Genomic DNA, 15,577 nt, shown 5'->3' with positions numbered 1-15,577 from the left:
GGCTATAGTACCGCACATTCTCAAAAAGAACAGGTGAGGTTGTTGAATCCCTTTTCTTTTTTAGTGGAATTTTGTAAGATTCCAAAGTATTGTCAGATCTGATTTTTCTCTGATAAATAGTGAGTTTACCAGTTTCTGAGTCTATATGGAATTTGGACTGGTTATCATAAGAGGGCTCTTGGTACACAACGTCCTCTTCAGAAGGTTGGCCCCGTTTTCTGAACAACACTGGTTGAGGGGTGTCGACCGTTGGTGTCGGATCGAGCGATTTTGGACGTGCAGTAGGTGGTAGTCCGAACTTTATTGGTGTTTCCTTCGAGAGGGCGACTTTTTTCGGCGCTGGCGTCGATGTAGGGTTGACCGACTTAGTATTATCGCTAGCAGTCTTTTGGGTTTGCGCCTTTTTCGGTGCTTGCGGAGTCGAAGGCGCACTTTTTTGCCTTGACTCGACGTGTTCCTTTCGAGGCGCCCTTTGCTTTCGACTCGAGGCCTTTGACAAGCTGTGGTCTGTTGACCGGACGCTTCGGATCGAGACTTTTTTGAGGCTCGAGTCCTTTGTTGATGTCGCTGTCCAATGACGTTGACGTCGACGTCTTCGGATCGACGGTTTTGGATTTAATGGCGGACTTCAGCGCCCCGATCTTCGGTTCAACACTCTTTACTTTTGACCCCGAAGGGGCGTCAACACTTGTTTTCTTTGTCGACTCCGATGGATTCAAGGCCTTCGAGCTAAGGACTGTTTTCAGCACTTTCGGTTTGGTTACGTGCTTGACAACTTTCGGTTTCAGTTTTAGTAATGGAACTGATGGCTCATGTATTGTTTTCTTAGCCGGGCCTTGACGCGGGGCTATAGAAATGTGATCACGATCTTGGCTAAGGCCTTGTGGCGATGCCTCGACCTGAGCCTTTGAAAGTCCTTGAGTGTCTATGTCGGGGCCAGTACCCACTGTTGGGCCTGGTTCATCACTTGAGTCGTCATCAACGGCTCCGACGGGGGATACGTCGTTCCTTACCTCGACGATGTTTTCCAATTCGACGCTGTCTTCGTCTTCGTCATAATAGTCGGAGCCATGCTCCGAGCTGGGATCCAACTGCTGTTCTGGATCCTCCGCGTCGACGATCTCATAGTCGTCTTCATCGAATATGTTCACCGGGTCTGGCGCTGGCTTCGACATCGTTTGCCTCGCTGCACGTCGGAGTCTAAGCGTCTTCTTCGACCGGAATCGAGCATAGGCTAGACAGTTGTTCTCGTCGTGCTCCGGTGATAAGCACTTGTTGCACACCGGGTGTACATCGATGTGCGGGTACTTTGAGTTACAAAGGGGGCATCGTTTGAACGGGCTCCGTTCTATTGACGATCAGGCCTCCGGTGTCGAAAAGGCCAAGCGGCACTTCTTGACGCGTTGAACAAGAACCGGGCACCGATCGAAACAATACCGACGACCCCGAAGGCCTTTTGGCCTGTGGAAAGTTTCCGAACTGGAGTAAAGAAAAGTACATCCGAACCCAATGGCGGAAAAAAACAATCTGAGGATGGAGAGGATGCCCATGCGCACTGTAGTCCAGGGGAGGAGCCACCTATCTCGTGATACTTCGAAGACTCTTCCAGGACAACAAGGTGCAATCATCCGGACCGAACACTAGGCGGCGATCTATGCACAAGATGTGAATTCAGCAGCCCACATGCCTCGAACGCTTTGTTTGCAAAACTACCACCCAATGAAGATAAGACAGCCAGGCAGTAGAGAGCCACAAAAGGATGGGAAAGGCCGAGCAGGCGGCCCTATGTAGTCCCTGCAAGGGACCCCACTAGGGTCAGTCCAGGAAGCAGTCAGCACCCCGATGAAATGACCCTCCATGAGGCACTGACCCCAAGGACAGGGAGGCCTGGGGCAAGGATTCAAGGCCGCAACAGAGGGCACCTCGCCCTCGCCTGGTGCCCACAAAGGAAACATCCAGGAAATGGAGACTCCCTCTGGGCAGGAAACCAGGAAACCAGTAAAATGACCAACCGGGCGATCCAAAACTGGGCTGATATCCAGGCGTGAAGCCAGGTCCTGGCAGTAATGGCCCGGTTCCTTAATCCTGTGGGGATTAAGGAACTCTACTTGCAGGTCACCAAGAAAGGCAACTTAAGCAGAGAGGAAGGACAAGTGGACGGGGAGGGTCTGAAAACCAATGTTCTGCGCCGAGCCCCATGCCCCTGCTTCTGTGTCCACGACGCATCACAGGCGTCCGGTATCAGGGAGGCGCTGCTGTGACCTGTCCAATGAAAGCAGAAATGATCTCTGCTGGTGCAAAGCAGATCCTGGTCTCACCGCATGTTCCAGGCCACTCTTTCCTGTTGTTCTCCTTCAGGCAGACTGTTGGTACTAAGATGTGAGGTTTCTGTTGTAAATTAATTATTTATTTCATTCAACTCTATGGTCTTTGTTATCTATGCTCTTAGTCTGTATTCTAGAATTAGCTGGCTCTGACTCATGTGGAATCCTACTAGAGTCAGTTTGTGCCTGGCCAGCAAGCGTTAGGTAGACTGCTGTTTGTGCTCTATTAAACTACAGCTTTCAATATAAATAAGTGGCAACTTACTTATTTACAACAGTTTCCTTGCGCTTGTTCGCGCGCTGTTGGCTGTAAGAGCAGAGAGACGCTTTGCACTTACAAGTTGCCAGTTCTACCTGGATGTAGAGAGATGGATCATGGTACGAGGAATTTGTTCATCAACAGAAGCAATTGTACTATTATCAAGACACTCGGAAGAAGTGGGAGTAGAGGTAGAAGCCCAGATGCTAATCAGCCAATCTTCGATCCTGTGGGATCCATACAAACCAGGAGCTGCATCCCTGGGTTGCGCAATTTAACCAAAGGAAAATGAGGCAGAGGGTTGGAAAGGCAGAGAGACAAAGCTCTGTCCTCAGCATCTTCAGTGCCAAGAATGTTACAGAACTCCAAGATATATGTCAACTAGAGAAGAAAACAACAATGTGCAAGGACACCAAAGGTACACAAAAGCTACCCCCAGCGGGAACCACGCAACCGATGTACACTGTGAGGTGTCGTCTCTTCCGACTGCTTCAATTTAATCTAGGCCAGAAGTGACAGCCTTACAGCAGGTCGGCTCTTCCTTGTCCAATCCCTGAAGCTCTGTCAGTTTGTACCCTGGAAACTCCACCTGTGCCAACAACACCCAGGCCACCACTGGTCCTCCCTACCTCTCACCCTACTGATCCGTGACTCCCTGCTCTACGGGTTCTTGGATATCCTCGTGCCACTGCTCCTGCCCTCCACATGAATCCGGCCGGGTGACTCACGACAAGGATTATGGGGGTGCCACCTTCTGGTTCCTGGCTTTCAAATGCTCTTAGCAATCATGCTGCATGCAGGACTGTTAGCTCCTGTTCGGCTGTGAAGGGTGCTTAAGGAACTAAACTTCTCCTAAGACTCAGATGTTTCAGCTGTAAACTCCACATACATTTCTCCGAATAAAACAGAGGGCAGCACATTTCCGAGTGTTGAACCCAGGTATTTTTGCTGATGCGCTGCTTCATTCTCTCTTTTGCTCTGACGCAGTCTCCGATGACGTCTTACTGAAAGAGAAAGCAGAAACCCTCCTTCCGTTGGAGCAAGACTGCCTGCTTCACATACAACAGTGGATCTGTAGTACCGGAGCGTGAGGAGTAAGGTTAGATGTCTCAACACCAGCAATCCTATTCAAAGAAAAGTGTTTATTTACCAATCACAAAGTTACAATACATCTCCTACTAATGCAGACTTCTCTGAGAACCATCAAATTGAGGGGATTCCCCAGATCCCATTATTAGGGATTTATCATGTCCTGAAACACCACAGAGGAGGAGATCGAGAAGATAAACTCCACTGTAGAGAGACACGGTGGATTGACACACTGAGTGCTGTGGAGTGTGGTCTAAATGTCGATAAAGAGTTCCATACATTTCTGTATCAACAGATGCATGCAGTGAATTAGACCTGTGCAGTTATCTCTCTGATTGAACTGTTAAATGATGCAGTGGACTAGTTTGATATGTCAAATAAGATTAAATAGACGATTACGTAATTTTTTCTTTACGCATACTGTAAGTTTGGTGGGTCGTTGTGAAATTGGCTTCAGTGCAGCAACATCATTTACAATTAAGTTTTCTAGCAAGATGAGAGGGGTTCGGATCTGTTGTAAATGCAGCCCTGTAATAGGAGTGTGCTTGGCATGTTGAACTGATTACAAAAAGGACATGCAGTTATTAAGACATGGCTGATTCTCCGTAAGAGGGTTGTTACAGTAGTACCGTGTAACACACTCCAGTACTAGTTGTCGTAAACGTTTGAAGCCAGAGCGGAGGCTGGCTTAGGGTAGAGTGCGCAGGGCCTTGTGTTCTGTTGTTCCCATATATTAATACAACAATGAACAGTGAACTTGTCTTCTGTGACAGAACCCTGGAGGTCTTCTACTTTTTCTTGGCCTTCAGCAGATTAGTAAGTGATTCACAAGAGGTAAGTTGTCACCCGTCAGCTCTCTATCGACTCACTGAATTCACCCTCTGGGTGAAGCGTTATTGGTCGGCCAAGATCAGCTTCTGTTTCACTTTGAGAAACAAGAGAACCATCTTCAGGGATTCTAAATGTGTCTACATATTCCATTGCTATGGATGGCTTAGCGATTAGTAATGAACTATTATTTTTGCCTCAATTCCCACATTTAAATCCAGAAACTGATAAATACTTACACTCTGACACAGTGCTTTTCCTGTAGAAGTTGAGACCATAATTAAGTTAACATCTCACTCTTAAGATTCCTAACATACCGACTACAACAAAGCAGAGGACAGGTCAGTGTGGCTACTCGGAGGATGTCCGCCCAGCTTCATTTGATTCTGCACTTTACTGTTTGTGCCCCTCTTTACAGATGGAGGGGGTGCACTGCGTTCAAGGTAAAATCTCTGCCAAGTTTGTCATTTTTTCTGGTGATCACCATTGGAAGGCAATTCTTTACCTACCACTCAGCACAGATCCTTTCTGCAGTCTCCGTGCGAGTGTAAGCCTGCCTGTATTTTTTGGGATGGCATGGAAGAGGGCATTGTTCCCTGGAGCAGAGCTGTACCCCCTGTGGCCACCTACCTGTGCAAAGTAGAGCTTCAGCTTCTTGCCATTGAAGTCCGACTCGTGCAGCTCAATCCGCGCCCTGGCTGCTGCTTCCGGGTTGCTGAAGTTTATCCGGACTCTCCGGAAGCTTTTAAACAACTGGAATGTGACGTGGGTGTCGTACATGGTGAAAAGTGCCTCGAATCTTTCCTAGCGGAGAAAGAGAGAGAATTAACATTTATAGAGGGTGGGTCACAGTCGCAAATAAATAGATCAGCATTTAGAAGCAGGTGTAGAAAAAGAACCCCAACTTATTAGCATATAATTCCTGACCCTGCATGCCCCCTGGACCAGAGGTTGGCATTGTCCTACCTGTCTCAGATTTACATGATATGATCTTTATATGTCCCCCCCCTCCCTTCACATGGGAAGCTGCAAAACACCGGACATTAGACATCTGGAGTTTGGCGGAAAATGTCCTCTTGCTGCCTGGAGCTGCTTATGACTTGTACTTGGTGGGAGTGGGCGGGTGTGGCCAGGCGTCAAGGGCCCTCTAATGCTCTTAGCCCAGGACGTTTCTAAAGAGAGAATGCTGCCCTTATTTAGTGTTAATTTAATTACAAGAGAGAAGGTCCGTTTGATTCTGGTCCCCCTTGGTCGGTCCTGCGATGGTTCCGCAAACCGGGACAAGTACAAGCCTTTATACCCTTGATTCCCAGGGAGGAGAGGGCGAGCAGTCACCGGCTTCTCAGGAAGGCGAGTAGTCACCGGCTTCTCAGGGAGGTGAGTGCGAGCAGTCACTGGCTTCTCAGGAAGGCGAGTAGTCACCGGCTTCTCATGCAGGCAAGGGCGGGCAGTAAGGCTTCTCAGGGAGGCGAGGGCGAGCAGTAAGGCTTCTCAGGGAGGCGAGGGCGAGCAGTAAGGCTTCTCAGGGAGGTGAGGGCGAGCAGTAAGGCTTCTCAGGGAGGTGAGGATGAACAGTAAGGCTTCTCAGGGAGGTGAGGATGAGCAGTAAGGCTTCTCAGGGAGGTGAGGGCGAGCAGTCAGCGGCTTCTCAGGGAGGCGAGGGCAAGCAGTCACCGGCTTCTCAGGGAGGCGAGGGCAGGCAGTAAGGTTTCTCAGGGAGGTGAGGGCGAGCAGTAAGGCTTCTCAGGGAGGTGAGGGCGAGCAGTAAGGCTTCTCAGGGAGGTGAGGGCGAGCAGTAAGGCTTCTCAGGGAGGTGAGGGCGAGCAGTAAGGCTTCTCAGGGAGGCGAGGGCGGGCAGTAAGGCTTCTCAGGGAGGCGAGGGCGAGCAGTAAGGCTTCACAGGGAGGCGAGGGCGAGCAGTAAGGCTTCTCAGGGAGGGGAGGGTGAGCAGTAAGGCTTCTCAGGGAGGTGAGGGCGAACAGTCACCGGCTTCTCAGGGAGGCGAGGGTGGGCAGCCAGGCTTCTCAGGGAGGCGAGGGCGAGCAGTAAGGTTTCTCAGGGAGGTGAGGGCGAGCAGTAAGGCTTCTCAGGGAGGCGAGGGCGAGCAGTAAGGCTTCTCAGGGAGGTGAGGATGAGCAGTAAGGCTTCTCAGGGAGGTGAGGGCGAGCAGTAAGGCTTCTCAGGGAGGTGAGGATGAACAGTAAGGCTTCTCAGGGAGGTGAGTATGAGCAGTAAGGCTTCTCAGGGAGGTGAGGGCGAGCAGTAAGGCTTCTCAGGGAGGTGAGGATGAGCAGTGAGGCTTCTCAGGGAGGTGAGGGCGAGCAGTCAGCGGCTTCTCAGGGAGGCGAGGGCAAGCAGTCACCGGCTTCTCAGGGAGGCGAGGGCAGGCAGTAAGGTTTCTCAGGGAGGTGAGGGCGAGCAGTAAGGCTTCTCAGGGAGGTGAGGGCGAGCAGTAAGGCTTCTCAGGGAGGTGAGGGCGAGCAGTAAGGCTTCTCAGGGAGGCGAGGGCGGGCAGTAAGGCTTCTCAGGGAGGCGAGGGCGAGCAGTAAGGCTTCACAGGGAGGCGAGGGCGAGCAGTAAGGCTTCTCAGGGAGGGGAGGGTGAGCAGTAAGGCTTCTCAGGGAGGTGAGGGCGAACAGTCACCGGCTTCTCAGGGAGGCGAGGGTGGGCAGCCAGGCTTCTCAGGGAGGCGAGGGCGAGCAGTAAGGTTTCTCAGGGAGGTGAGGGCGAGCAGTAAGGCTTCTCAGGGAGGTGAGGTCGAGCAGTAAGGCTTCTCAGGGAGGTGAGGGCGAGCAGTAAGGCTTCTCAGGGAGGCGAGGGCGAGCAGTAAGGCTTCTCAGGGAGGTGAGGATGAGCAGTAAGGCTTCTCAGGGAGGTGAGGGCGAGCAGTAAGGCTTCTCAGGGAGGTGAGGATGAACAGTAAGGCTTCTCAGGGAGGTGAGTATGAGCAGTAAGGCTTCTCAGGGAGGTGAGGGCGAGCAGTCAGCGGCTTCTCAGGGAGGCGAGGGCAAGCAGTCACCGGCTTCTCAGGGAGGCGAGGGCAGGCAGTAAGGTTTCTCAGGGAGGTGAGGGCGAGCAGTAAGGCTTCTCAGGGAGGTGAGGGCGAGCAGTAAGGCTTCTGAGGGCGAGCAGTAAGGCTTCTCAGGGAGGTGAGGGCGAGCAGTAAGGCTTCTCAGGGAGGCGAGGGCGGGCAGTAAGGCTTCTCAGGGAGGCGAGGGCGAGCAGTAAGGCTTCACAGGGAGGCGAGGGCGAGCAGTAAGGCTTCTCAGGGAGGGGAGGGTGAGCAGTAAGGCTTCTCAGGGAGGTGAGGGCGAACAGTCACCGGCTTCTCAGGGAGGCAAGGGTGGGCAGCCAGGCTTCTCAGGGAGGCGAGGGCGAGCAGTAAGGTTTCGCAGGGAGGTGAGAGCGAGAAGTAAGGCTTCTCAGGGAGGTGAGGGCGAGCAGTAAGGCTTCACAGGGAGGCGAGGGCGAGCAGTAAGGCTTCACAGGGAGGCGAGGGCGAGCAGTAAGGCTTCACAGGGAGGCGAGGGCGAGCAGTAAGGCTTCTCAGGGAGGCGAGGGCAGGCAGCCAGGCTTCTCAGGGAGGGGAGGGCGGGCAGCCAGGCTTCTCAGGGAGGCGAGGGCGGGCAGCCAGGCTTCTCAGGGAGGCGAGGGCGGGCAGCCAGGCTTCTCAGGGAGGCGAGGGCGAGCAGTAAGGCTTCTCAGCGAGGCGAGGGCGAGCAGTAAGGCTTCTCAGGGAGGTGAGGGCGAGCAGCCAGGCTTCTCAGGGAGGCGAGGGCGAGCAGTAAGGCTTCTCAGGGAGGCGGGGTGACCAGTAAGGCTTCTCAGGGAGGCGAGGGCGAGCAGTAAGGCTTCTCAGGGAGGCGAGGGTGGGCAACCAGGCTTCTCAGGGAGGCGAGGGCGAGCAGTAAGGCTTCTCAGGGAGGCGGGGGTGAGCAGTAAGGCTTCTCAGGAAGGCGAGGGCGAGCAGTAGGGCTTCCCAGGGAGGTGAGGGCGAGCAGCAAGGCTTCTCAGGGAGGTGAGGGCGGGCAGTAAGGCTTCTCAGGGAGGCGAGGGTGGGCAGTAAGGCTTCTCAGGGAGGCGAGGGTGGGCAGTAAGGCTTCACAGGGAGGCGAGGGCGAGCAGTCACCGGCTTCTCAGGGAGGCGAGGGCGAGCAGTAAGGCTTCTCAGGGAGGCGAGGGCGAGCAGTAAGGTTTCTCAGGGAGGTGAGAGCGAGCAGTAAGGCTTCTCAGGGAGGCGAGGGCGAGCAGTAAGGCTTCCTAGGGAGGCGAGGGCGAGCAGTAAGGCTTCTCAGGTAGGCGAGGCCGAGCAGTAAGGCTTCTCAGGGAGGCGAGGCCGAGCAGTAAGGCTTCTCAGGGAGGCGTGGGCGAGCAGTCACCAGCTTCTCAGGGAGGCGAGGGCGGGCTGCCAGGCTTCTCAGGGAGGCGAGGGCGAGCAGTAAGGCTTCTCAGGGAGGTGAGGGCGAGCAGTAAGGCTGCTCAGGGAGGTGAGGGCGAGCAGTAAGGCTTCACAGGGAGGCGAGGGCGAGCAGTCACCGGCTTCTCAGGGAGGCGAGGGCGAGCAGTAAGGCTTCTCAGGGAGGCGAGGGCGAGCAGTAAGGTTTCTCAGGGAGGTGAGAGCGAGCAGTAAGGCTTCTCAGGGAGGCGAGGGCGAGCAGTAAGGCTTCCTAGGGAGGCGAGGGCGAGCAGTAAGGCTTCTCAGGGAGGCGAGGCCGAGCAGTAAGGCTTCTCAGGGAGGCGAGGCCGAGCAGTAAGGCTTCTCAGGGAGGCGAGGGCGAGCAGTCACCAGCTTCTCAGGGAGGCGAGGGCGGGCTGCCAGGCTTCTCAGGGAGGCGAGGGCGAGCAGTAAGGCTTCTCAGGGAGGTGAGGGCGAGCAGTAAGGCTGCTCAGGGAGGTGAGGGCGAGCAGTAAGGCTTCTCAGGGAGGCGAGGGCGGGCAGTAAGGCTTCTCAGGGAGACGAGGGCGAGGAGTAAGGCTTCAGAGGGAGGCGAGGGCGAGCAGAAAGGCTTCTCAGGGAGGCGAGGGCGAGCAGTAACGCTTCTCAGGGAGGTGAGGGTTAGCAGTAAGGCTTCTCAGGGAGGTGAGGGTCAGCAGTCACCAGCTTCTCAGGGAGGCAAGGGCGGGCAGCCAGGCTTCTCAGGGAGGCGAGGGCGAGCAGTAAGGCTTCTCAGGGAGGCGATGGCGAGCAGTCACCAGCTTCTCAGGGAGGCGAGGGCGGGCAGCCAGGCTTCTCAGGTAGGCGAGGGCGAGCAGTAAGGCTTCTCAGGGAGGCGAGGGTGGGCAGCCAGGCTTCTCAGGGAGGCGAGGGCGAGCAGTAAGGCTTCTCAGCGAGGTGAGGGCGAGCAGTAAGGCTTCTAAGGGAGGTGAGGGCGAGCAGCAAGGCTTCTCAGGGAGGTGAGGGCGAGCAGTAAGGCTTCTCAGGGAGGCGAGGGCGAGCAGTAAGGCTTCCTAGGGAGGCGAGGGCGAGCAGTAAGGCTTCTCAGGGAGGCGAGGGCGGGCAGCCAGGCTTCTCAGGGAGGCGAGGGCGGGCAGCCAGGCTTCTCAGGGAGGCGAGGGCGGGCAGCCAGGCTTCTCAGGGAGGCGAGGGCGAGCAGTAAGGCTTCTCAGGGAGGCGGGGGTGAGCAGTAAGGCTTCTCAGGGAGGTGAGGGCGAGCAGTAAGCACCCCCTAGGTAACAGAATTGCACACCTTGAAATCTCATGCGCTCTTTGGATCTGGTCCACGAATGCAGCTATAAAAATGCCCCTCATGACCAGTAGCTTCAGAATCCAGGCACTTTAATAACAGCTTAAAATACATTTAAATAGCTTCCATGAGGACTTTGCTCACTTCAATAAGGGGCTGATGTTAAAAAATGTGATTACAAAAAGTTGTAATTTCAGTACCAATTTTTTGCAACCACTAAATTATTTTGCAAACCTACCCATGTATAAACAGGTTGGTTCTCAAAATATGGAATCAGGGTGCATCGCAACGCGACCTACCTCATTAACATTAATGAGTAGATCCAAATTGATACTCTGATTGCTGGTCATCACGGGGATGGTTGCCTCCTACGGTCAACAGACACAGACCACCAGTGCTATCATAGTCTTTAAATCAAGTGCACTTTTTTTTATTTTTAATGCACCCATTTTCCTTTTTGATCCAGTAGTCCTGCTAGTGAGAATCCCATGGTCCAGTCCGATCCTCTAAGCCGATGGCCACTGATCAGAGCGAGTTGTTAACTCTTTTGTGAATGATATCCTGAATGTTAATGAGGCAGGTCGCTCATGGTCCATGCCCAATCCTCTTCTCAAGGTCGATGTTTGATCCTCTAAACCCATGGTTCTGCTTCGTTTGCAACAATGTCTTGGAGTTTTGACTGTGGAGGATGAACGCGGTGAGAGCGGAGTGATGGTTCTAAGGCTTCGCACATGTTCTGTCTTGTGGGAAGGGTTTTTGGAATCCACCTCAGCCCAAGATCAACGTTTTTTTAATGTTGTAATGTTTGTTGCCTAAATCTGTTCCTCATTCACTCCTTTTGCTTTCTGTCTCTTTTCCCCATAAGAAAGGCATAACATGAATGGTAGGAATGGGTTTTCCGGGAGGGTTTAGGGATATATTCTAGAGGGTAGCATGCGGCATTGCCTACACTGTAACTGTATACTGCGTTCTAAAATGCCTGTCATTTGCCACGTCTCTTATATGCTTTGTATTTATATATGGAGATTTGCTTGTATCTGAAGCTTGTTTTTGTCTTAATAAACAGAATTTAAAAAAAATAAAGGCATACAACATTGGTCTTTGCGTCACATGGTTTCAGTTGATATTTTTTGAGGGATCATAAACACTGGTCTTACTTTTGCGGCTCCCTTTTGTCTTGCTAAGGACTCTTTTGGAAGTACTGGTACCTTTAGCTCTACCTGATGCTTTCTGGCACCTCCACTGAGAAGGGTTCCACCCGCCAGCACTCGGCATCCCCTCTGAACCATCTGCTAGAGGATTTCTATGCCATTGGCTTTTATCTCTGCTACAGTGACATCACACCGAGGCCTTCATAGTGTTATTGATTCCACTAAAGGAAGGCGGTGACGACTAGGAGCGATCGGCCTTACCTTGGATGACAGAAAAAGATCAAGGTGGGGCGGTTGCATCCTGCACACGACAATAGCATGAAAACCACACTAATACGGGGCCAATGAATCTACAAGCCCACCATATGTGGAATGCGCTAGCATTCATGGCATGCTATGAGTGGTGGTAAAGGAAACACACACAGATACGTTATCATGCTGAAATCACCATCATGAAGAGAATTGGGTAGCCGGGAACAGATTCACACACCACTAGACTTTGGCTTCTGAAGGCTCTAGAGTCATCAGTCTCAGCCATTGGTTTTGGATTTTTGGCACATTCTCTGTTACAATGGTCCCTACACATGAAAATCACTGTAAATTACATGTGCAAAGTGTTGCTTACCATTTCTTACCCTCATGCCCTTTTTGTTGAAGACTGGAGGAGATAACATGACATGCGTTGACTTACCCTTTGATCCTCGACCTCGAAGACGGAATCGTGGACGCTGCAGGCGAAGAGCGACGAGGGCAGGTCGCTCAAGTCCATCATTTCTTCCAGGTCGTCGTCATTTTCTCCAAAGATCATCTCTTCTTCCTCCTCCTCTTGGTCACTGCTGTACAGGTCGGACTGGCTGTCGCTCCACGACTTCATGGTGTTGCGGAGCATTGTGCACCGATCTCTGGAGAACAGGACCTGTGGGACAACAGATAAAGACAGGACACACGGACGATCAATGTCTGCTCCAATCTCAACTGGAGGGGTCGTCGCTCTACAGCAATGGGAAGAGGACAACCAAGAGATACAAAATCACAACCTCGCTGGTGCCCAGCACAACCTCCATACAACAGGAGTAGGTCACACTCGACTTGTCGGGAGGCAAAGACAATCTCATGGTGCTGCACAATATATAATCAACACCACTCATCATGAAAAAACCTCAATTACTCATGGGACAGTTTAATGACACGGTTATCTTCTAGATATAAAGAAAGTCAGAAAGCACTTTGTTTTGTTAGTGCCCCCGAGTTTCTATTATGTAGCACCAGGTGATTGTGTCACAGATGTCATGCTCTGTGCCAAACTATTAATGCCCTGCCTTCTTCCCATGGGGTCAGGTGTGTGTCAAAGGCATTTTACTAAATGGCATCATGTTTGTACCCAGGCTCCTTCCTATGTGAGACCAGATAAGTGCCCTAGACTATTTTCAATATGGCACTATGTTGGTGCCCATGGTTAAGGCAGCGTGCCACTATGGTGAAGACGGAGGCGCCCTGCCTGAAGCCGCAAGGCTTGGAAGTCTCAGTTCAGCTACTGTACCTGAAATCTAACTTTCAAGAGCATGAATTAGAGTGGTCCACATTCTAAAAAACTTACTATTTTTGGGATTACCATTTTTTCAAGACAAGGGAAAAAACTTGGTGTCTTCCACAAAAAACTGCCTTCGTAACATTGCTCGATGGATGGATGACAATTTTCTCCGGCTTAATGCCGAAAAAACCGAGGTTCTCTTCTTCCATCAACCCTCGCCACTAGACTAATCTCTGGTGGCCCCATGAACTGAGCATGCCCCCCTTACCCAAGGAATCAGTAAAAAACCTAGGGGTAAGATGGGACCCTTGTCTCTCATTTCATAAACAAATCCAGACGGTGTCCGCTGCGTGTTTCTCCAAAATCAGGATGGTTAAAAAGTTCATCAATTTCCTACCTAGTAACACCAGGAGAACAATTGTCCAGGCATTGATCACTTCTCACCTAGACTACGCCAACAGTCTTTATATTGGTCTTCCCTCTGGCCTCTTTCATCGACTCCAGACGGTCCAGAACGCTGCAGTCCGGCTGGTCTGTGGCATCTCCCTTCGCGAGCACATTTCACCATACCGGCGAAGACTCCATTGGCTTCCAATCCAAAAAAGAGCAGAATTCAAGGCCCTAATTCTGGCTCACCGGGCAGTTAAGGGAAAGAGCTCTGCATACCTTTCCTCCTGCCTTCGCCCCTACAGTAATGCCAGACTCCTTCGTTCTAGCTCAAAAAATCTTCTCATCACCCCCAGATTCAAAAAAGTACGCTCCGGAGGTAAAACGTTCCAAGTATGTGCTGCCTCCCATTGGAACAAACTCCCTACTTCCATCCGAATAATCCAGGAAGAGCTACCATTCCGAAAAGCCCTGAAATCATTTTTATTCTGCTAGTTCTACCTGAGGCAGATCCAGCACACAATCACACAGGAGCGCCGGGACACCCCGTTGGGATAGCTGTGCGCTATACAAAATACACTAAATAAATAAATAAATAAGTGGCACTCAATTTTATAATGATGTAATGCAAATATGGCATAATACACCAATAAAAGGTAAGTGATCTTTGTTTGGGGCTAACATCTGCTGTAAGAGAACAAGAAATGTAAAGTGTGACCAACAGTTATTGCAGCACAGGCAGAAGCAGTCCCCACAACAACCCTGTGCCTTGTTGTTTAAGCTCTAGAGGGCCTCAGCTGGCTCTTGGCCACGCGGTCAGCTTTTACTATGGCTCTCAGTCTGACTATTTAGATCATTTCCTGTCTCTCATAGGGTCAAAGCTGGTTCTTCCCTCCCTTAGCCAACCCTCAAGGACTCTCATCTGGCCCTTTGAGGTTCTCGATCAGCTCTCAAAGAACCTCGGATCTCTAGCTAGCCCTCAGCTGACCCTAAGCAAGTTCTCAGCCACACTCGAAAGGTCCCCTGCCAGTCCAGAGACAGACTTGGACACCTTCAGATAGTTCTCAGGAACCAATTATAAGCCATTGAAAACTCTGAGCTGGATCGCAGTGTCCGCTGGATCAAAGTTACTCCGGGTCATTCAGAGGACGTTTACAGTCTGTCAAACCCCCTCTGCAGGGACTAAGACGTCCCAAATGTAGAGTCCTCGCCAGCCTGGGTGTCGCCAATGGCTACGCCACACATGGAGCTTAGCAGTTCACGTCTTTATTCGTCTGCGTGTAACCGCAAATTCCACATTCTAAACCCGGCTTCACTGCATTCCGCTCGAACACTTACGTCACAGCTCTACGGAGTCCATCAAGAGTCAAAAGGGTTCGGTCATTGCCAACTCGCAAGACACCATCTCCCCGTCTCTTGAATAAAAAATTAAACACATAGCTGCACAACCACACCCGCTCACTGTCACATACCTGCACAACCACATCCCTGTCACACACAAGACTTAAAAGTGACCAGAGGACAATTAAAATGGCCCACACTGCTCATAGACCTAGTCTTTACTGATATGGAAGCCACAGTTTTCTTCCCAAGCCCTTGCGCCATAATACGCGATTTCCCATGATTAGTCGATAGCCCCAGAGAGCACTGATTAAACTGAACGCAGCTGGCTTCTAATTGTTGTGACTGTTTTAAGTTTCAGTTGAGCACGCTGTCCAACAAGCAAAAGAGAAAAGACAATCACGAGGGAAGTTTGCGTTCCAAGTTTCAAGGGCAGCAGTTGGAGCTGCTAGCCCGCATCTCCTCCGAAGGAAAGACCTCTCTCCCTCTGAAAAAATCACCCTCTCTCTGAAAGCACCGGAGATCCAGTGGTGGCAGCAGCTGCCCCTGAGGAAAGACCATCATCACACAGAGGAGATCCCTCGCTCTCTCTGGAATCACGGTGGGAGATCCAGGAATGGTGGCAGCTGCTCTGAGGAAAGATCCTTCTCCTAGAGAGGAGATTGCACTCTCCCTGTGGGCACCGGAGGGGAGCCAGCGGTGGCAGCAGCTGCCCCAGAGGAAAGACCTCTCTTCAACAGGGGAGATCACTTTCTCTCTCTTCCGAAAACACCAGAGGAGATCCAGTGGTGGCTGGATCACATGGAGGTCTGGAAAGTCTGTGCGATCTTCGAAATGTTCTCAGATCTAATTGCGCAGTGAGGAGCCCGCCGATGAGTCTGGGGGAGCTCTGTGGCAATGTAGCAACTGGTGGAAAATGACTAGTGGAGCGGTCACGCACATAAACTGCCCAGAACAAACGGCTGGATCCTTCTCAGTAAGAT

The 15,577-nt window shown here is 51.9% G+C and overlaps 1 protein-coding gene across 1 annotated transcript in view; it reads right to left on the bottom strand.

Annotated features, from left to right (window-relative positions):
* Window positions 1-15,577, bottom strand: part of RCAN3 (RCAN family member 3) — an 88,951-nt gene that overhangs the window by 13,514 nt on the left and 59,860 nt on the right. Inside the window, exons 2-3 of the mRNA XM_078671476.1 lie at window positions 12,027-12,251; window positions 5,131-5,304 (exon numbers count right to left, since the gene is read on the bottom strand). Of these exons, the coding sequence (XP_078527602.1) occupies window positions 5,131-5,304; window positions 12,027-12,224 (372 nt within the window). The 5' untranslated portion in view covers window positions 12,225-12,251. The remainder of the gene's footprint in view (window positions 1-5,130; window positions 5,305-12,026; window positions 12,252-15,577) is intronic.

This window comes from Lissotriton helveticus, chromosome 12 (genome assembly GCF_964261635.1).
Source record: "Lissotriton helveticus chromosome 12, aLisHel1.1, whole genome shotgun sequence".
Taxonomy (NCBI): Eukaryota; Metazoa; Chordata; class Amphibia; order Caudata; family Salamandridae; genus Lissotriton; species Lissotriton helveticus.
The sequence above is the reverse complement of the archived record's forward strand: the minus strand, read 5'-3'. Positions and strand labels throughout refer to the sequence as shown.